The 21,521-nt window shown below is 39.2% G+C and overlaps 1 protein-coding gene across 3 annotated transcripts in view; it reads right to left on the minus strand.

The window, feature by feature from the left end:
- The window catches only part of usp36 (ubiquitin specific peptidase 36), an 89,115-nt gene that overhangs the window by 43,311 nt on the left and 24,283 nt on the right, over window positions 1-21,521 (minus strand). For all 3 annotated transcript variants that reach the window (XM_059653671.1, XM_059653672.1, XM_048555015.2), the window contains 5 exons: window positions 19,212-19,277; window positions 11,567-11,828; window positions 8,677-8,895; window positions 1,468-1,578; window positions 553-655 (listed from right to left, as the gene is read on the minus strand). In XM_059653671.1, coding sequence (XP_059509654.1) covers window positions 553-655; window positions 1,468-1,578; window positions 8,677-8,895; window positions 11,567-11,819 — 686 coding nt within the window. In that variant the 5' untranslated portion in view covers window positions 11,820-11,828; window positions 19,212-19,277. The remainder of the gene's footprint in view (window positions 1-552; window positions 656-1,467; window positions 1,579-8,676; window positions 8,896-11,566; window positions 11,829-19,211; window positions 19,278-21,521) is intronic.

Below are 21,521 nucleotides of genomic sequence, written 5' to 3' on the forward strand. Positions count from 1 at the left end.
CACTTCACCCATAACATTCCATTTGGTGCACACAAACAACTAACTGGTTCTTAATTATACAATAAAGCAGGATTCATATGGTGTTTCAGACTTGAAAAGACATGAGTAATATTTGGTGAGCTCTGACATACAATATGATGCGCAGACTGAAGAAGAAGCAAAGTGTTTTCTATTAAGGTGCTAGCACAGGTAAGGAAACAAGAAAGAAATCTGCCACATCAAAAGCCAAATACTGCAAATGCTCGAGATCCAAAAGAAAAACAGAAAATAGGGAAACTCAGACACCGTCTGGCAGCATTTGTGGAGACAGAAACAGCGTCAACATACTTCACAGATATTATGACGAGCAATGCTTATTTACTGGTCTGATCTCTTATAATAAAACTCCATTGGTACTAATAGCAACCAAAAAGAATGAATACATTTTTCTAATTCACTTATTAAACAGACAACTTACACCAAAGAGTATGTTTCCAACGCTTTTCAGTTGGAAACTGAATTTGCCTCCACCCCAAATAATTAACGCCAATAAAGATTCTAAAATAAACATACTTGGTGCAACCACTCAGACAGGCCTTCTGCATTGCATCAATTGTGTATCTCAGAAACTCATGTGCATCCTCTTGATTCCCGAAGCGAAAATGTCTAGCTATTTCTGTAATTAACATGAACAACTATATCAACACATGCCTTTTGTTACTTCAACTACACAGATAAAAAAACACACAGTTTGTGATCCAAGTCTAGTGTATTTTCAGGTTATTTTCATGCAAGTATTTGAAGAACAGATCTGCATGAGCCAAAACCAACTGCAGTGTGCCTGAAAGCCTGTGAAACAATGATATTCTGTGCAGCCTGATTCTAATAGGGAATTTAAAGTAGGCAATTGAGGGTGTTATACAGAATCGATGTTTCTTTAAGTTACGTAACAGTTAAACAGAATTTAAGCATTGCCATAATCTTAGAAATTCACATCACCAGCGCTGTTTATCTAATGAAGTCGTTCAAGTCAAATTGCTGCTGTCAGAATAAAATTCTAGTATCACATCTGTGTTCACCAAGTTTATGGCTTGATCAATTTCTTCCTCAAAATTGACTGAGGCCAAGTCAGTTGAAAATTTCCAAATGAGATAGATAGATCTTTGTTGGACAAGCTGGAGAACTAAGGTGGGTGCAGAACTACAAGGTGTGAATGAATGCAGGGACAGATTTAAAGAGCTGACTGCCCTAACCATGTTCCTATACTTTAAATGTTACATCCACAATCTGTTACTCTGGTCTCAAAATGAATAATTATTCATTGGCAAAGCACGACAAAGTTTCTGAAGACATCCTATTAAGGTACAATCACATTGAAATGAATATCACCTTAAATACTTTTCAGTCAAATGAACTGTGAATTCATTCTCCACAATAGGCCACAAGATTCAGAGAATGGACTGCAGCAATTAAAAATCAATAACTTACTTTTTAGCTCACGAATGAATGATAATGGTTTGATAGCATTTCCACTGTTAGCAAAGGCCTGTATCAAATGGTTCTGCATGATGCAGATCATACAAAATCCAACCTGGGGACCTGTAAAAATAAATTGAACATCGATCACCAATGCACGAAATGTACCCAAGACGACCTATATGTCAACAGCTTGCAAAGTAGTAAATTTCGGTAAAATAACTATGGATTAACCAATCAAATTGATCCGGGGGAAGGCTAAGGCGTAGTGGTGCAAGAGGTGGAATTTGAATTCAATTTAAAAAAAGCTTGAAATTAACAACTACTGATGACTGTGAACCCACTGCCATTGTCAGAAAACTCATCCGGGTCACTAATGTCCTTCAAAGAAGGAAATCTGCCATCCTCACCCGGTCTGGCCTACATTTTGGGTCTGACTCCAGACCCACAGAAATGTGGTTGATTCTTAATGTGAAACTGCCCAGTAAGCCACTCAGCTCAAAAGGCAGCTAGGGTCAGACAATAACTGCTGAGCAGCCAGTGATGTCCAGGACCCACCAGTGAATAAAAAATATTAATAGGATCAATAGAGGAGGGAGGAGGGGGGGGGGGGGGGGGGGGGAAACAGTAAAGCCATTGAACCTTCTCAACGTCTCCTCCCTAGGGGGGAGAAAAGAAGAGATTTTACACGGGATTTCAAAATTCTAAGTAAGTTGAACAGAACAGATTGCCAGAAGGGAACAGAAGACATATGGATTTTGGCACTTGCAGTCAATGATCGAGATCCAGAATGCCGAGTGTGGTGGGGTTAGATTCAATAAAGCCATCCTGAAGAGAAGTGGATAATTATCTGAAAGAAAATAATTTGCAAGGATGCATAAAAAGGCAGAATAAAGTAACTTGGGGGGGGTCGCCTTTCCAGACAATCACCGCCAATGCAACAGGCTGAATGATCTATTCCTGTATTATAACCGTTCTACAGTCTGACTGATATCACACAGGCAAACAGTAGCATGGAAGCAATTTGGGGTTGAGAAAGCGGTGGAAAAATGAAGTCATCATCATCAAAAATATAGTCACTGACTCCTTTCCTGACAGGAAACATACAGTTCAGGAAGAGACAATGGCAATCTTCTATAGTTGACGCAGAGTTTAAATTCAGTCTGGCAACACCTGATGCTGCCAGACCTGGTGAACTTTTCCAGCAATTTCTGTTTTTGTTTCTGGTTTACAATATCTGCAGTCTTTCAGTTTTCATTTAAATTCAGTCTAGCTGACGGAAAGAAAATTTCATCTACTGAGACATTAAGGTTCAAGATGAAATGGTTTAAGGAACTTGAAGCGAGTATTACTATTCACTAAACTGAAGTGTGGAAAACGGATGAAAAGGACGCTAGCATGGCGGGCTGCTCCTTTCATGTTGTAGTACATTATTTTAAAAAATGCTTAGGACAATTGACCAGTGCTTAACCCAACGGGAGAATGACAGGAATCTTAATCAAGGGTCAGATTTACCAAGTTACCAAAAGGGGACACCATTTGGGTCTTGCTTATTGCCCGCCTTATTCAGCTCATCAAGTTTACTCAAGGTCATCAAACAGCCATGCAAAGCTCATACTTCAAGAACTCTCATCATTAGCAGAATTCAGAGCCAACATAAAAGATTAAAGATGTTCTATTCCCAAGCAGCGATATCCCTCAACGTGATGAACTCAAAAAAACCCAGGATCTTGCTTTAGGCTCTTGACCCACAAGTCCTCAGAGTACATCCACAAGAAGTGATTAATACGCAGACAAAACTGAAATCGAGCACAATTAGCTTAGTTCAATGTGACACAAGAGGGTAATTATTTTTGGATAAATCATCTCTCTAAGAATGGAACTTAATTTGAATTGAATCATATTGCTACCTTGATGCTTTCAAAACACAACTGCATATAAATGCAAATTTTTAAGCTCTGGCACTGATAAAACAAAAATCACTCCTGTTAATATTATCTAGATTTAACACTAACATCAATAAAAATTATGATTCCTTCATACTAGAAGAAACAAACATCCATCCTACTAAACACATAATTGACTAATGGAAATCAAAAAATTCCTGCAGAGCATAGTATTTTTGATCATTACATCCTCCACTGAATACCATACCATTTTGACTCTGCAGTTACACGGCTACTCACATTTTTTTTGCTGTTAAGAGCAGAGAGGGCTGAGAGGCTGATTGAACTGTACGAGATTAAGTGTGACACAGACATAGTCAAGAGGAAGCAACTGTTCCCTTCAGTTGAAGGGTCAATAATGAGGTGGCGTAATTTTAAGATGGGCAGAAGGTTTAGAGGGATTTGAGGACATTTGTTTTCACCAGAGGGCAGTGGAAATCCAAATGCACTGCCCAGGAGGGGGTTGGGGGGCGAGGGAGAAAGAGACCTCAACTTTTAAAAAAGTACATGGATGCCAACTTCAAGTGTGTTAACAAGGATGTCAAGGAATGTAGGATTAGTGTAGATAGGCCAGCACAGAACCAATGGGCTGAAGGGCCTCTGCTGTGCTGTATAACTATGTCTCTGACTTTTGGCTTCCAAGATTACTGCTGTGCATCAGTTGGGTAGATTTTAACATTAGGTCAAGCATACAGGAGACAATGGAATTGACATCTGAAGGTGGTTGATCTGTACCTCAACTCCACTAATAATAGCTGCCCTTTGAAACCCGAACTGAAATCAAAATGGAAAATTTCAATTGAACCAGTAACCATAACCTTTATGAGGGGTGGGGTGCACAAAGAGAAGTGATGATTTCTACTGCCCTGTGTGATGTAAGACAAAACTTATAAACGGTCTAGCTCAAGTTTCGACATTACATCTTCTCAACATATAACCAATATCAAATTCCTCAAAACCACAGTTAGAGATTTTCCTAAACCTCTAAACACAGGACAGGCTGGGACTTTTTCCACTGGAGCATAGGAGGTTGAGAAGTGACCTTATGGAGGTTCATACAATCACAAGAGGTACAGATAAGGTGAACAACAAGTGACTTTTCCCTCGGGTGAGGGACTTTAAGATTGAGGGACGTACTTTTAAGGCAAAAGGAGAAAGATTTTAAAGATGAGAAAAGGGGCAACTTTTGTCTTAAGAAAACAGAGTCTGGCTCGTTTGTGGAATGAATTTCCAGGGGAAGTGGTGGGTGTGGGTACAGTTACAACATTTGAAAGATATTTGGAAAAGTACATGAAGAACAAACATTTGGAACGAAATGGGCCACTCGCAGGCAGGTGGGACGAATTTCATTTGGGATTACGATCGGCGTTGGACCAAAAGGACCTATTTCCAAGCTGTATGACTATGAAACTTAAATAGGCCATATTCACAATTTAACATCTTTAGATATAGATTTCATTGTCATGACTTTGTATGGCACCCTCTTCAAGGTCAAACCATCTTCCTTGAAATGTGGTGCCCAAAACTGAACATAGTACTTTGTATGGAGTCTAAGTAAGGCCAAGTTACATTCCATTAGCCTTAATCATTATTTTCTCTACTGTGCTTTAACTGTTAGAGTTACTGAACACAAATCACTAAAACACTTGGCTACTCTACTCCTCGTAGTCTGTTTCTATTCAAAAGAATTATGACGTGCTATTTTAGATTTGAAGTGGGGGATCTCAGTTTCCCCACAGTGAACTCAATTTGTCACAATCTGAAGGCAGAAAATTTTTTAAAGAAGTTGGAGGTTATGAAGGAATTTGCAAACAAAGGCAAGAATTTTAAAATAGTTTACCAGACTGAGCAAAGTACGCCAGCATGCAGAGAGGTTATGCTCCTTTTGGACCAATTCATTGTGTTATGTTGGAGATGACGCCTCTGCACCCTAATTTGGAAGCAGCTGTTAATTTGTCCACTTTGTGTTGTTTCTGAATCTAGGCCACGTATTTCAATCGGAGACATCACATCTCCAAGCATCCAACCAGAGACATTTCCCATTATGTTGTGATGTAAAATGACCGAGCTTTCAGGTGCCTGCCACTTCAACATACCATTATGTTCCACAGCCAATATTTCCTTCTCATGCCTGCTGCAATGCTCCAGCAAGGGTTAGCAAAAACTAGAGCAACAGCATCTCATTTTCCCCTTGCAAACCTTAAAGCCTCTGGGATTCAATATAGATTTCAATAGTTCAATTATCGAATCTGAAAACCTCTTTCCATGTTCTTTACCAACCTCCACACGGTGACATGGGCTGCTTTCAGCACAGCCAACCCATTTTTAACTGGATCACAGTCCCCATTATCGGCTTTTCTTCTTCCCAGGCTTCCTTTCGACCATTCCTTTGTCTTCCTCCTGCTGGCTGTCTCCACCTATTCACACAATCCTCCCCATCATGGTCACACATGATTAAAAACTGTCAAGATTTATATTAATATATTCATTATATTATTGTATTGTTTTGCTATTTCCCCAGTGTTAAACAACTCTCCAAGATAGAGTATAATGGACAAAATGCTGTTTATATGGACCAGTTGGTATGATGCAAAAAAAAACTTTGCCTTCACTCTCATCTTAACCATTTTAATGGGTTGTTCATTGATTTAAGAACTTCTAATGCAATCCATATACAATTTTTGTTCAATGTACCCCTTTTTTAAATATGGTCTACTTATATTCTAACAGACCTTATTTTTAAAATGGGGACAAACTGGGAAATGGACAGGTCATCAGCTGTCCAGTCAGAGAAGAAGATTACAAAGGCAACACTGTAGCTAGTTTCTTTTCATATGGATCCGCTGTTGGTTGCCAGACCTACGTAGAGCCTCGGGACAAGTTCCGCATGGGCAGCGACCTGCTTTTGCTACGTTTCAGACTAACATCCTAGTGCAGAATTGTGCCAGTTTCTGGGGTTGAGCATTGTGGAATGTGCAATGTACTGTATCCACTTCAGTCTCACACACCAAGGTCATCCAAATTCCAAGCTGCAAAAACACAGCTGTAGGAAGTATGGCAGTGGTAATTTTCTTCACACTGCTACTTTCTAGATCACAAATGAAAACATTTACATTGTGTTTGTTAAAAATAAATAGTTCAAGATGGTGCCATTATAAAAAAAGAGAGAAAAGAACTAAGTTATTCAAGTTATGGCTTATCTGTACTGCATAAGAAAACAACAGAGTCTATCCTACCCTGCATTTGTACTACAGTTTGTGGTATCACGTTGTATGTTTGACATTTTAGGCCACTGTACACATTAATAAACCAGAACTGCACCTTGGTCTCAGTGAACATAGTATTAAATAGGCTTGCCGGTAAATGAAAACTCATCAATTTTACAAGCGGACAAATTCTGACAACTTCTGATCAAGGTAGATGAGGTAAACATGGGGAACAGAACACCTAACACACTGGTTTATGGCACTATGTCTCACCAACATGGAATATCACCACCTGGATATCAATCTCAACCGCAACAATATTTGTTCAAATAAAATTCTGACAGACAGCTGATTAGATTAAGCATGCGATTACAATTTTATTTGTTGTTTTGTTATGGGATCAGCAACCACAAGCAACTAAACCCACTTGGCCAAAATTGTCAGGGCCCAACGGAAAGCAAATAATGATCCTATCACAGTGGACGGGATGTGTTCAATCAACGTGATCAAGGTTTACTGAATATTGCGACTGATCAGCTTCAAACCACTACTGATTGCAAATAAGAACCAAAAGAACTGCGGATGCTGTAAATCAGGAAAAAAATACAAACTTGTTGGAAAAGCTCAGCAGGTCTGGCATCTGCGGAGGAGAAAAAAAAAGTTAACATTTCGGGTCCGGTGACCCTTCCTCAGAACTTCAGCTTTTCCAGTAACTTTGTTTTTTTTTACTACTAATTGTAACGTTGTTAAAGGATGCAGTGGCATTAGGACTAAAGGTGACTCTAAAGTTGCCATAGTCCAACTGGAGCATGGGGCTGCTCTCTTATTGGAGAAGGGTGATGGTTTAACGAGAGGGTCATAAATGTTTCAGGCCAGTGGAGAGGTTGAGACCATCACTGTAACCTCAGCTAGTGCAAGAACTGGTACTCATGTCGTTGCTGTTACCATTCATTGCAAACTGCTCATTCAACCAACTGAGCTCAGCCCTATTAATCGTTTTGGGAAAAGTCAATTCAAAAAAAACAAAGCAAAACAATTTGTCTGCATAAACAGAGGTATTAACCTGCAAGAAAAAGTAAAATCAAATTTTGAATTCTACGCACATCTACCTCTGTTCGAGTTCCTGTCATTACTTTCCCCAGTTACCAACAGAAACACTGTACATCTTGAAAGAGAAAATGATTTCTTAATTAAAAGCAACAATCCACATTACAACAAATGTGGAATGCATAATATACAATTACGAGAAAATAAACTGATGGGTTTGATATTATTGAACAGAAGACAGATAGTTTTAAATAGAAATATTTTAACATATAAGAAATGCAAAATAGCCCATCAGGTGTTAACTCAAAATTTCTCTTTTCTCTCCAAGTGCAATTTTGCTCACATGGATTAAGTTGAGACAAGTAATACTATCAACATCCGTTTCAGTAAGGTCACTTTCGATATTACCAAATTAACTTGAAAGAATGCAGAGTTTGCACTTTGTCCTCAATCAACTGCTGTGAAATAGAATACTTTGAAATAAGAGTCATAAATTAATTATAATCTCCTTTAGGTTTCCCATGGCAATGATAGAAGTTGAAGCTGACAGGGCAGATGACTAGCCTGCTTTAAACCTTGCTGAGCTGGCTGGTCAGTGCCAAAAACATCACTGGTCATCTGGCAGGTTTCCTCTTAAAAGGAACTGAACTTAGCACCTTTCGATCAACCACCTGCCGTTCCTTCTCTTGCAACAAATTCAAACATTCCAAATCTAGGGAATTCCTACCTGCTTTAGGTCAGGAACAGTTACGTCAGCAGCAACTATGTCAGTTCGCAAAATACACTTTCTGGATTTCTACAAGCTCTTCACAGATTTGACCTTTTCTACTTTCACACCAGGTTTGTAATCAACATGGATATTAAACACTCGATAAAAAGAAGATGTGCAACAAATATAACTGAAAAACTGCAAAGCTTGTGCAACATAAATCTTGAATAAGACTAGCTTTCAAATACAAAAATGAGTACCAGAATCCTGCAATATCTTAAATTTCAAAGATTCCAGATACTGTAGAACTTACATGTCTTGCTGTGCTCTTTTGAAAGGAGGTAATTGGCCAGTGGGGGTGTATAAGTCAAGCACTGTATAGTGGAGTTCAAGAAACATGTATTTCCAAGGTTGTGGAGTCCTGCACCAACTCTGCACACACGGACCCATTTCATGGACAACTTTTCCATTGGAAACAGTATTTTCTGAGGGGCTGGGATCCCATCATCTGAAATGCCACTGGTTTCACAGACTGAAAACAAGCAAATAAAAGCAGAATGTCCTTTAGGTAAGGGGAAGTAGTGGAAATTCAACTGCATAAATGACCAATCTCTAATTTTTGATTACATTATCTTTAATTCCACATCTACAGAAAAGTACTGATCTAAAAGCTGACATCAGCTGAAACCAACAAGGTAGCTTCTTATAAATTGAGCTTTAACCCAACTTGCAGCCACAGAGCAACTCCAAAAATGCAAATAAAACAAGTACTGTGGATGCTGGAAATCAAACAAAAACGGAAATTGCCAGAAAAGCTCAGCAGGTCTGGCAGCATCTGTGGAGAGAAATCAGAGTTAATGTTTCAGGTCCAATGACCTTTCCTCAGAACTGATGGTAGCTCGGAAAATGTTGATTTGATGCACAAAAACCAAAATTTTCCTAGCTACCATTAGCTCTGAGTCGTCGTCATTGGACCCGAAACACTAACTCTAACTACGCAAATATTCATGGGAGAGCTTTATTGCGACAAAAGTAAATATCTAAAAAAGCTCCTCATACAAGAATTAGCCAGTTAACGTTGGGCTGAATATTTCAATGTTAACACATTCCACTCTTGGAAAACATGTTTTAAGTGTAAAACTAAAACTCGGCATCTCTGTCGGGCTCAAAAATATCAATTAAAAAGTAAGGTATATTAAGACATGATGCATTACTTCACAATACCCAATCTCCTCGTCATAGGTAACAAGAAGTTGTGAAATCATTAAGGAGCATAGATTATAGGTTGTTCACATTCTCCACAGCAAATTCTAACATTCAAAGATGGATGGCTAACATGCAAACTCTTGTAATGTTGTATACATACACTTAAGTTATACATTAAAGCGAGGAACTAAAGTTATCCATGAGTCTTTCAGTTTGGAAGATTTTCATTGATGCACCTGGATGTGCGTGTAATATGAAAGAGAACTTGGTTTAGAAGTGCAGTGAACCAGTGTTTCATCCCTTGTAAGCAGCCTGTAGAATTTAACAAGACAAAGTTCTTATTCCTTGAAGCCTGACATACGGTTATTCGAGCAATGCAGAACTCATACAGTATCAACATGTCACCACAGTTAGCAAATGGGAGTAAAACAAAAGCGTTTGAAGGTGAATTAGCTGCTCGTTTGAAAATGAGATCCATATTCCAGCCAGAAGAAATACTTCGTGAATCCAGTCAAAATAAAAAGCTAAAATGTACACCAGTATAACAATGAATGCTTTGGGAAGTTGATGACTTCATTGAAACATTTGAGAACTTTAAGGGGAAATGCAGTTGACTTTCAACAATTACCTAGAAGACACCTGAAACAAAAGGAAAGCCAGCTATACTTTTTGCGGGCAGGGGATATATGATTAAAAATTAGCAGCTGGGACCGAAGTGGAGATGACAGCAAAAAGCAGGTGTAAGTTTCCAAAGATTTAGCATCTGTATCCTTCCAAAATCACATCACTGGGTCTACCAGCTTGAACTTCGCGTACTCAGGCAAGGTACCGGTGAAATAATACATAACCTTACATAAGATTGAGAAATGCAGTCAAGAAATGTAGATTTAAGGACATTGACGAAAGGGTGAGAGATGAACTAGTTTGGGGTTCCACACACTGAAATACGAGAACACCAATTACAAAGCACAAGCTTACCATATTGAAGACCGCAGATACAGCACACAAAGCAGACATATGAAGATGACACTGGCTAGCCTTCAGATAAGCCAAAGGAAGGGCAGCAGGTTTGCTGCAGTGAAACCAAAATAAAAGAAAATACAACCAGTAGAAGCTATGGATCACAAAAAGAACAAGCACAGACATAAAGGAAGTTGTGTGTGTGGACTAATTTGCCAAGCTTGCGGGAAAGCCAAGTGAATGCAAGAAGAGAATGTGGTCAAGTTACTGGGAACCGAGCAACAGGGTGAATGGTTCAGGAAATAAATTATCTGTACTCTGGAAGATGATGGCAATTCTGTCAGTGATATACATAAGAAACATAGAACAGCATGAAATGTCTGGATGCGACAATTTCCAGAGGAAAAGAAAATCCATACAACAAGGGGGACGAGTGCAAAAGAAGGCCATGACAATGAACCTGAGGGTGAAGAATGGCACCCTATCATAGAGTAACAGAATCTGAACAGGACAATATCAGAAGGGAAGATAAATGATGAGCTGAAGAGAAAGGTCTGCTGAAATCAAGCAATGGGAACAGCTGAGATTTGGCAACTAATTTGAGCGAGTTCTTCTCCCAGTGGAAGTAGCCTGAAGAATTAAACAAGATCCTGTGCTTTGAAGTTTGACATATGATCATTCAAATACCAAACCCACGTCAACATATTACAAGCTATACAGAATTAAGGTTTGTTCAGCAAATTAAGTATTTACTGTTCTTAGACAGTAAAATATCTGCAGAGCCAATAATCACATAATGAACTCAAAATTCAATCTCCAAGAATTTAGCCATTATATATTGATGTTTCATTGTGCGGAGATCTTTTTTATTAACATTATTAAAATGATTGTAAGTGACATGAAGTTATACTTGTCAGTGTCAAAATCATCACAGCAACATGAAGCTGTAGCAGCCCCTCCCATCCCCCACCAGAGTCACTAAAGTATGGGGTGTATTTGATAATAAAATGTAATTCAAGAAAGTTGGATATGCATACCTTGTTTTTTTGTCGGGGTGGAACAAGTGTTTTTCTGGCTGACTGCACCTTCAGTTTTAGGATTCAAAATGACATATTTACTCTTCAGAGTTTCTAGTTGACAGGAAAAGCTCTTGCTGGCAGGCTCAAATTCAATTTTCTCAAGAAGAACTTTCTTTGCTGAAGCTGTTAGCAGTTTGTTAAGGTCACCTTCGTCAGTAGAATCTTTCCGTCCAGGCTTCAGGGCTTCTTTCAACTTGTCTACTATAGGCATGGTGCATAACTGTAATACAGAAAATATAACAAGCTGAACTATCTTCCACCAACAGTACAATGAACCAATCGATACAAGGTTGAACTAACCTTGGTCCCTTTGTAATAGTGCCAGATTAAACCAAAGTGATCACACACAGAATTTCAGCTGAGCTACGATTAATTTTTAAAATTTTGTTAATTAATATTCATTTCAACTTGAAGGTGCAACATTTTTCTCCAGGAGGATCTTTCATTGAAACCTCAGTCCATCTGTGCAATACCTTCTCAGCTGAAGAATTAGGGCAATTAGAACACAAAGATTAGCCAAGGTTAGCAGCAGAGAGGAATCAGAAGGAGAGGCAATGACATGCACCAACTTAGGGTGAAGAATTTAATCTGTTTGACTTTTACCAAATCTTCATTACAACTGTGGTTGTACGTTTTCTGCATATCTTTTTAAAATGGAAAAGTTAGCTCTCTTTTCATAGAGGCAAGTATTTTGAGATAAAGCATCAATTTTAAACGAACATATTGCTTTATAGTTCCACCACAGAACTCGCCTTCGACCAAAATAGTAACAGAATTACAGCAAATTTTCACACAATTTGTAAATAAGTCATTCCACATTTGTCCTGTATGTGGACACTAGCTGCATTTTACATTGAGATCTGCTTTGGTATTGAAAAATGATCAAAGCTCTAACCCCATTAAGCCTCAAAGTCTGAATTAATGGTTTTTTTTAAAAAGATAGAATCATATAATTCCTGCAGTAGAGAGACACCATTCCGCCTTTCAAGTCTGCACTGACCCTCCGAAAAGCATTTCACTCAGATCCAGCCCAAACGCTGTCCACGTAACCCTTCATTTCCCACAGCTAGCCCATTTTGACTCTGCATCGTGAGACACTACAGAGCAATTTAGCATGGCCAGTGGATCTAATATGCAGAAATTTGTACAGAAGATACAAAAGTACAAAAGGTACAAAAAGGTTTACAAAAAAAGTATTGAGCGTTGCCTTCATAAACCTGGAATCTAAACATACAATTTAGTTTTGTGATTTGTAGAAATATATGCACCAGTGACCGTCAGAATAATTTAGTTCAATCCAAGCAATTTACCAAAAATGTATGTTTCACAACTAACATTTTTCCTCATTGAACTAAAACCTACAAAAGAGGGACTCAAAACGTATTTACTTAAGCATGCACAACAACAAATTATTCAAAATCTAGTCTAACACATTAGCGTACACTGAATTGCATGACTTCTCAATGATTCTAAAACACTTCCATCCCAAGAGTGATACCAACAGCATGGGTTCAATTCCTGCGATGGCTGAGGTTACATAAGGATTCTCCTTCTCAACATCTTCCCCTCTCGAGGTATGGTGACCCTCAAATTTAATCACCAGTCATCTCTCTAGTGAGAGAGCAGCCCTTTTATCTGATAGGACCAGGGTGACATTTAAAAAACATATTTAATAGACTTCTATGATATTTTTACTTCAGGACTCAGCACCATTTCATTTTAACCAAAAAACCAACCACGAATTAACTATAACATTTAATTTTACAGTATAATTAATTTGTTGCATCTGTGGAACATGGGAATAAACAGTAATTATGATGATGCTTTTTCAACAATCAGAACAAGTATCTCACAGAAAAATATACTAACGTTGGTTCTTGATTTAGCCATTTCATCATGCAGTCAGACTGTGATGATCAGTTTGCACAAATTCAGATTTTACAAATGTTATCAGTAATTTACAAATCATATAACCCTATCAAGTCAATCTGATACCAGAAAAAGATAAGTTAATTTCAACGTCAGGTAAACAGAGCACAATGAGTGGATGAAAAGCAAGAAATTGTAAATTGTTCTTCACTATATTAACTAAGAGGGGTGGAGTCAAATGATGAGTATTCAAAAAGGAGAAAATAATCACTCAAAATGCAACTGTTAACAGCTTCTGTGATTTTCCACAGAAGGTCTGAAAAGCGGAACACACATGTCTAAAGAGAATACAAATTAGCAAGGCAAAGTGAGGTAGCACCTACAAAAGTTAGCTCACTGTTTGCTGCAACATATTAGTGCAACACCTGACACCAGGGCAAACAGCCATTTTTAAAAATATGACCAATGGGTGTTTAGCATTGTAGGTGCTTTACTCAGTATGCACCAAGTCCATCAGACCGGACTTTACTGACCCTATGCTTCTGCAACAAAAATGCATAAAAATTTTATGTTGATCAGCAGGTTTAGGGCCCTTAAGTTCAAACCTTCCATATTTTGCAGCTAAGCACTGGGTTTAAACTGGGTGCTTGTAGTTAAAGAGTACTCGGTGCATGTGCCCTCCAAAGAGAGAAAATAAAGAATTGAAGAAATAGTTCAATAACTTCCAAACCGAAAAAGCAACAAAGTTATGAGTTGATGCCAAATTTTAAAGATTGATTTAAGGTAAATTATACCAAACTGATGACTACCAACAGGAGACTTACAGACCAGGAAGGCTTGGAAGAATAATGAGCTTCTTGCTTTCATATTTTAAGAAGGTAACTTCAAGTTGGAAATTAATCATATTGACAATGTTGTCATTGTCTGAAGTTCATAATTTCTCATTTTCAAAACCTGCCAATATTTATGATAGCGAGTTTGATACTTCAACAATCACTTTATAAATACCAGGTACTTCCAAAATATAGAAAGTTCTTAAGCAAAAAGAATGTCTGAGAGATCACCTGACTACAAGGTTACATACGTAGGAACATAATTTCTCTGTGGTCTGCACAAGATGCAACAGTAATCTGCAAATTTACCAGAAGTAAAGCAAATGGATCATGGATTCTGAATCACATACATAACTTGTCACTTTAATTTACTGTACTAAGTTTTGTTGTTTGTGTATACTTTCACACTGTGTCAACAGCTTGAGCTCAAAGAAGTTACTAATTGCACATATACAAAATGTTAATCATGACACAGCAACAACCTCCCACTGACCATTCCACTCCTTTCCATGCAGTGTGCCCTCTGGTGGTTGGCCTTACCAACTGCCTTCCTGTCTAACTCAGACCAGCAGGCACCGCTCCCTCCCACCCCCCGACCCCAAGCTATGGGTTCTGCTCTTATGAATTCTCCAGGACACTCGTTCACTGGGACCCATAAACTTATTGTTAGTGACTGCACCAACATTGTGGCTGTAGCAGAAACCTAGCTCTCGGTTGATTACACCTTACCTGTTAATGAAATCTCCCACACAGATGGTTCGTTAACCTCTTGAACCAAGAAGAATGTTGCTCTGTGGCATTTATCACCAGACCTCATTCTGGCATGACACCCTTCTCTTCTGACACTTACACCTTCTTTTAAGTATCTCATTTTCCACCCCTCATCATCATCTCCTCCAATCAGGAGAAAATACTCTCTTACCAAAGTATCTTCACCACTTCCTCCCTTCCCACCAACCTCTTCACGAAATGACTGGTGATACATTGGAGTGATGTTATTTGTGACGAATATGATGAGAGCAGCAAAATTGCGTTAAGATAGACAAATGACTAGCACTTCTTGTCCCACACGTGGCAGATCAGAAATCTGAATATAGGTTGTTCCAAGTCTCCTTGAAGCAAGTGGGAGCATAGAGACTGACTATGAACAACACTGAAGTAGGTGATCTTGTCATTTATTACATTGCTGATTGTGGGAGCTTACTATGGTTCTGAATCTGCACTAACACCTCTGGAATAAACAGCTGTGTGTAAGGAAAACAACAGCCTTTCTTAACTTCTTGTATTTTTTGCCAAAAAATGCACCTATATGTCGAACAGTGAGGTCTAATCATTCAAATCCAGCTCTGTTGGGCAGAACATGTTCTGATTCACCTGACACTGGACATTTGAACCAGTTGCATTATTCAGAATTTGGTCGTAGTAGGAGCCTCCCAGGAAGACATTAGAACTGCTTGTGACTGAGCAAAATCAAGGTTCATTTGGAAAGGCATCTTGTACCTGCAGAGAATTCAGCTATTTCAAAGCTGAAATGTTAGAGAGATTATACAAAGATCCACACAACTTGCCTACATGACCCTCCAAGCACTTCTTGTCCCACACGTGGCAGATCAGAAATCTGAATATAGGTTGTTCCAAGTCTCCTTGAAGCAAGTGGGAGCATAGAGACTGACTATGAACAACACTGAAGTAGGTGATCTTGTCATTTATTACATTGCTGATTGTGGGAGCTTACTATGGTTCTGAATCTGCACTAACACCTCTGGAATAAACAGCTGTGTGTAAGGAAAACAACAGCCTTTCTTAACTTCTTGTATTTTGTTTATTAAAATGTTTTGATTTCAATTTTACAAGGGCAATGCTCAGAGGCTGGTATTACTAATTCCTCAACTAATGCAGGTACAATGCTCACTGAAATGGCACTGTATTTGTTCTTATAAGTATCAAATTCCTTTAAAGTGTTTCGCTTTTTATTTTAAAAAAACTTCACTGTCTAAGAATAGCAGTCATCTAACAGACTAGATAGTCAAACATTATGAAATCTAAAAACAAACAGCAAAAGGGTACAGAGAGGCAACTTGTAAGTCCGATTAATGATTAATAGACAAAGACAAAGTGACAGCAGTATCACACTTCACAAATTAATCACAAGAAAAAGAAAAACAATAGTTTTCTCATTAAATAACAAAAAATGTGCATTGAGCATCTCAATAGTTGATCTTCAAAAACACAATGTATGTGCAAAAATGGGTTTCAAATGCCAAAATATCTTTCAAATTAGACCACTGAAAAGTTAGGGAAGGTAGTGAGAGTGGGGGAGAACAGTGAATGGGAGATATTCATTCACGTACTGTTTTCAAATATCAGACAAAATCACAAGATAATAACAGATACTGACAGGGAAGACAATATGGTCCACCCAAGGATAAGGAAATCTAAAAATTGTCTAATTTACTTGCTGAATTCTGCAGAAATAGCTTTAGTATCTAAGGTATAAAAGGGAACATATTTCTTAAAATGTGTTCAGGAGAGCTATTTATATCAACATGTGGGAGGTCCAATAAGGGAGAGTGCAGTGCTGGACCTAATTCTGGGCAACAAAGCCAGACAGGCAGTCAAAGTGAACAAAACCGTTTGTTTTGTTATGGAAAAGGAGAAAAATGGGTTTGCAAAATTTTTGGATGGGGGCGGAAGAGAGAGGCAGGTTTGATTAAAATAAGGCAAGATCTGGCCAAATTGCCTGGGAATAGCTATTTGTGAGAAATCTACAGAACAGTGGAAGGAGTGCTGCTTGTGTTCAAAAACAAATTGAGGCAATTACAAACTGAACACATTCCCTTTAGGATGAAATGTAGGAGCAACAACAAACCCAGAAAACCCTCGATATCAAGGAATATTCACAACAAGATGAGAAGGAAGAGATGGGCTTCTAACAGGCACAAATGGGGCAGATCACTAAGTTCTAGTGGAGCATAGTAAGTGCAAGAGGAACATTATAAAAAAAATAGGGAGGGCAAAGAGGATGCTTGTAAGTGCTTTGACAGGCAAGAATAGGGGGAATCCCATGATATGCTACTGAAGGACAGAACGTGACCACGACCAACTACAGGCCCATTAGGGGAGTATACACATGTGCACGTGAAGTCTGTGCCTGCAGCTAGAGAACAATGACAGGCTCTTCAACAACAACTTCACATCTGTCCTTGTTGGTGGGAAGACGATGATGATAGTAAATTTGGGAAAAGGGTCTGTAAAGTTCTTGAGCAGATTGTTATAGGGGGTGAACAGGCATTGGATACATTTAAAAATGGACAACTTCCCAGGTCTGGATGAGCTGTATCCCAGATTGTGGAGGACAAAAACTGGCCAGGTGACTGACAGTGAAGAGGAAGGTATTACGTTGCAGGAGGATGTAGTTGGATTGGACAGATGGGCAAATCAGTGGCAGGCAGAATTTAACCCTGTGGGGTGAAGTAGTGTGAAAGAAGTAACAAACCAAGAAAGCACTCAAATGAATAGGAGAACACCAGGAAGCTCAGAAGAACACAGGGATCTTACCCACAGACCCCCAAAAGCAGGGGAGATTAACAGAATAGTTACGGCAGCAGCGAGGACACTTGCATTTACCATTCATGGTATTGATTCTAAGAGGAGAGAGTCACACCGGAGCTATACAAAGCTTCTGTCAGGCCATTGCTGGATTACTGCGTGCCGTTCTGGACACCACATTATAGGATGGATGTGACTGCAATGGAAGGGGTGCAGGGAAGATTACCCAACATGTTAAGTAGGATGGAGCATTTTAGCTTTGAAGTGACGCTGGATAAGCTCGGATTGCTTTCTTTAGAGCACAGAAGGCCGAGAAGGAACCTGATAGAGGTGCATAAAAGATTGAGGGGCTTGGACCAGGTGGATAGAAAACAGCTGATCCCCTGAGTTGAAGGGTCAACAATGAGGCGAAATAATTTTATTGTAAAGGGCAGGACGTTTAGGAAAATTTTTATACGCAGAGTGTGTTGGGGGTCTAGAGTACACTGCCAAGGAGGACAGTTTTTGTTCCCGATTCATTCATGAAATGAGGGAATCAGTGGCTAAGCCAGCATTTATCACCCATCACCAATTTCCCTTAAGAGTCAAACACATTACCATGGGTCCAGAGTCACAAGTAGGCCAAATCAGGTAAGGTTGGCAATCTCCTTCCCTCAAAAGGACATTAATGACCCAGATGGGTTTTTCCAATAACCAACAATGGATTTGTGGTCATCAGTAAACCATTAATTCCAGATTTGTATTAAATTCACAATCCATCATCTGCTGTGGTGGGCTTTGAACCAGTGTCCCCAGAACTCTGCATTAACAGGCCAGCAATAATACAAGGCCATACTTCCCCTCGGGGCCAGAAAACCCACACCTTTACAAAACATTTTGCTGTGCACCTGAAATGTCATGACATTCAAAGGTATGAGCCAGATTTTAAAAGTTTTGTCGGTGCAGACTCAACCAGCTGAAGGGTCTCTTCTGTCTTCTATGTTTCTGCACGGAGAGTTTCTTTGACCAACGCAACTAACATGAGAAAATGCTGCACTCTGACTTGATTGGAATTGATTTGCTTAATAGACTTAAACTGTTGTCTGACTTTTGTTTTTAAAAGACTGAATCTGTTTTCCAATTCTCTTGATGTTTGAATTGAAACTGACTGCAATAGCACTGGGCTTAAATTATATCTGCATAATTTCCAATTGATTTTAAGTCCACTCCAACATCTGATATTTCTGTTCCAGAAGCTCTTTCAATATTGAAAGAATTTTACATTTCTTTAAAAATTAAAATAATACTTAAAAGTAAATAACATATAAACATCCTTAAGTCAGAGGGGAACTCGCCATAAAAACTGACAGAACCTTGGATGCTGGAAATCAGGAACAAAAACAGAAGTTGCTGGAATCGCTCAACAGGTCTGGCAGCATCTGTGAAGAAGAAAAAAAATGAATGAGTTAACATTTCAGGTCCAGTGACACTTCGTCAGATTTTGTCAACCTATGTATACAACATAACCATACTATTACTCTCCGAACTAGTTTCTTGAAAAAACAGATGGCAAATCCGTGAAAACAAACGAGCAGCGCAAATTCTTTTGGTTCCTATTACTGGGTTTTAAAAAAGCCCTTTTCTTTAAAATCACAAGATTAGCCTTATCTTTCAGGTTACAAGTCGTCAGTTACTGCTGTCTGTTAGGGTCGTTGCTATCTTACAATTCCTCCCTCTGCTATCTTTAGACAGGAGTTACAATAGCACAGCTAATGAAAATGCCATTTTTTCATGAACCGTGACAGAAATAAGAATTCCACAGTTTTCTTTTGTGTATATTACAGGCACTGTTAAAAACAGGTCATGTCAATCACTGCTACATCCAAAAATGAACCATTAAAAAGAGAGAGAGAGAGAGAGAGAGAGGGAGAGAGAGAGAGGGAGAGAGAGAGAGGGAGAGAGAGAGAGGGAGAGAGAGAGAGGGAGAGAGAGAGAGGGAGAGAGAGAGAGGGAGAGAGAGAGAGGGAGAGAGAGAGAGAGAGGGAGATTAGGATCTGGGCGTTGGACTGGAGTTTGCGCAAGAAAAAGATCTCTTCTGCAATTTTAAGTTAGTTATTTGTATAAATTTATCAAGATTCACAAAAACCTTAAACCACAACATCCAAATGGATCAGTAAATAAAAAAGAAAATTTAAATACTCTTTCTGTACAAAGTCTTAATAATATACTTTTAAAAGAAGTTTTATTCTGCTGCTTCACATGTATACATGGTGACATATTTACAGAATAACTGAGTCAACAACTGACTAGAAAACGACACTGAGAACAACTGAATTCAAAGCAATCCTGCTTGGGCTGGCAACTATTCTGTTCAGCATCAATTTATGGGATAAACATACTTTTTCAATACACTACCAAATTACTTTTTTTTCCATCAGACGCCTGAGCCATGATAATCTTTCCACTTCACCAGATTTACCATGTTTTCTCCTCTTGTGACTTAAACATTCCAACCTTTTTATTCAGTCATGGGATGTGAGCGTTGCTGTTTAGGCCAGTATTTATTACCCATTCCTGATTGCCCTAGAGAAAGCAGAGTTGGTTGCTTGAACCACTACAGTCCTTGAAGCATAGAGTCACCCACAGTGCTTCAGAAACCATGTTTCAGGATTTTGATCCAGGGACAGTGAAGGGATAGCACGTGACTCAGACAGGAACTATACCATTGTCTTTCTAGGTGGTAGAGGTCACAGGTTTGGAAGGTGCTGTCAAAAGAGCCTTGAGTTACTGCAGTGCATCTTCCAGATGGGACGGCTGCTACTGTGCTCCGATTAAGGAAGGAATAACATCCATGTAGAGCCAATCAAGTAGGCTGCTTTGTCCTAGACGGCATCACCTTAGAGAGTGATGTTGGAACTGCACTCATCCAGCCAAGTGGCAAGTATTCCATCACACTACTCAATTGGAAGGATTCAGAGATACTAACGCCAGCAAGCACTTGAAGGCAATGATTCGATTCACTCTTGTTGAAGAGGGTCATTGTCTAGTACTTGTGTGGCATGTAACATTTGCACGATACATCAGCACAAGCCTGGATATTGCCTAAGTCTTGCTGCATTTGGGCACAGACTGCTGCCGTATCTGAGGAACTACGAATGGTGAACATCAGCACACATCCTCACTTCTGACCTTATGATGGAGGAAAGGTCATATAGGATTTAAGCTGGTTGGGCCCAGAAATCGACTTTGGGGAATTCCTCTAGTGATGCCCTGTGGCTGTGGAGCCAGCTTGTCCAGTGAGTTGTTTAACTGCTTACTGCCATTCATGACTGGATGTGGCAAGACTGCAGAGGTTGGAGCTGATCTGTTGGCAGTATCATTTGCTGCTTATGCTGTTTGGCACACACACAGTCCTATGTTCTATTTTGCCAAGGTGACACCTCAGCTTTCACTTTTGCACTGCACTAACCTTTTAGCTCATCCCTGCCTTCCACGGCATCATAGATAGTTGGCAGTTTACTTAAAAGTTGTTTGTCAAGACATTTTCCAGCCTTTAAAAAAAGGCATCACTTTCCCAAAACAGCCGATGCTACCACTGCCAGAACACCCACTCCACACGTCATCTACAATGGCATGATGTTTGGTCCTCGATGACTGACATAGACGCACATTTGTCTACTTGC

The sequence above is a fragment of the Stegostoma tigrinum genome, chromosome 22 (assembly GCF_030684315.1).
Source record: "Stegostoma tigrinum isolate sSteTig4 chromosome 22, sSteTig4.hap1, whole genome shotgun sequence".
NCBI classification, from domain to species: Eukaryota; Metazoa; Chordata; class Chondrichthyes; order Orectolobiformes; family Stegostomatidae; genus Stegostoma; species Stegostoma tigrinum.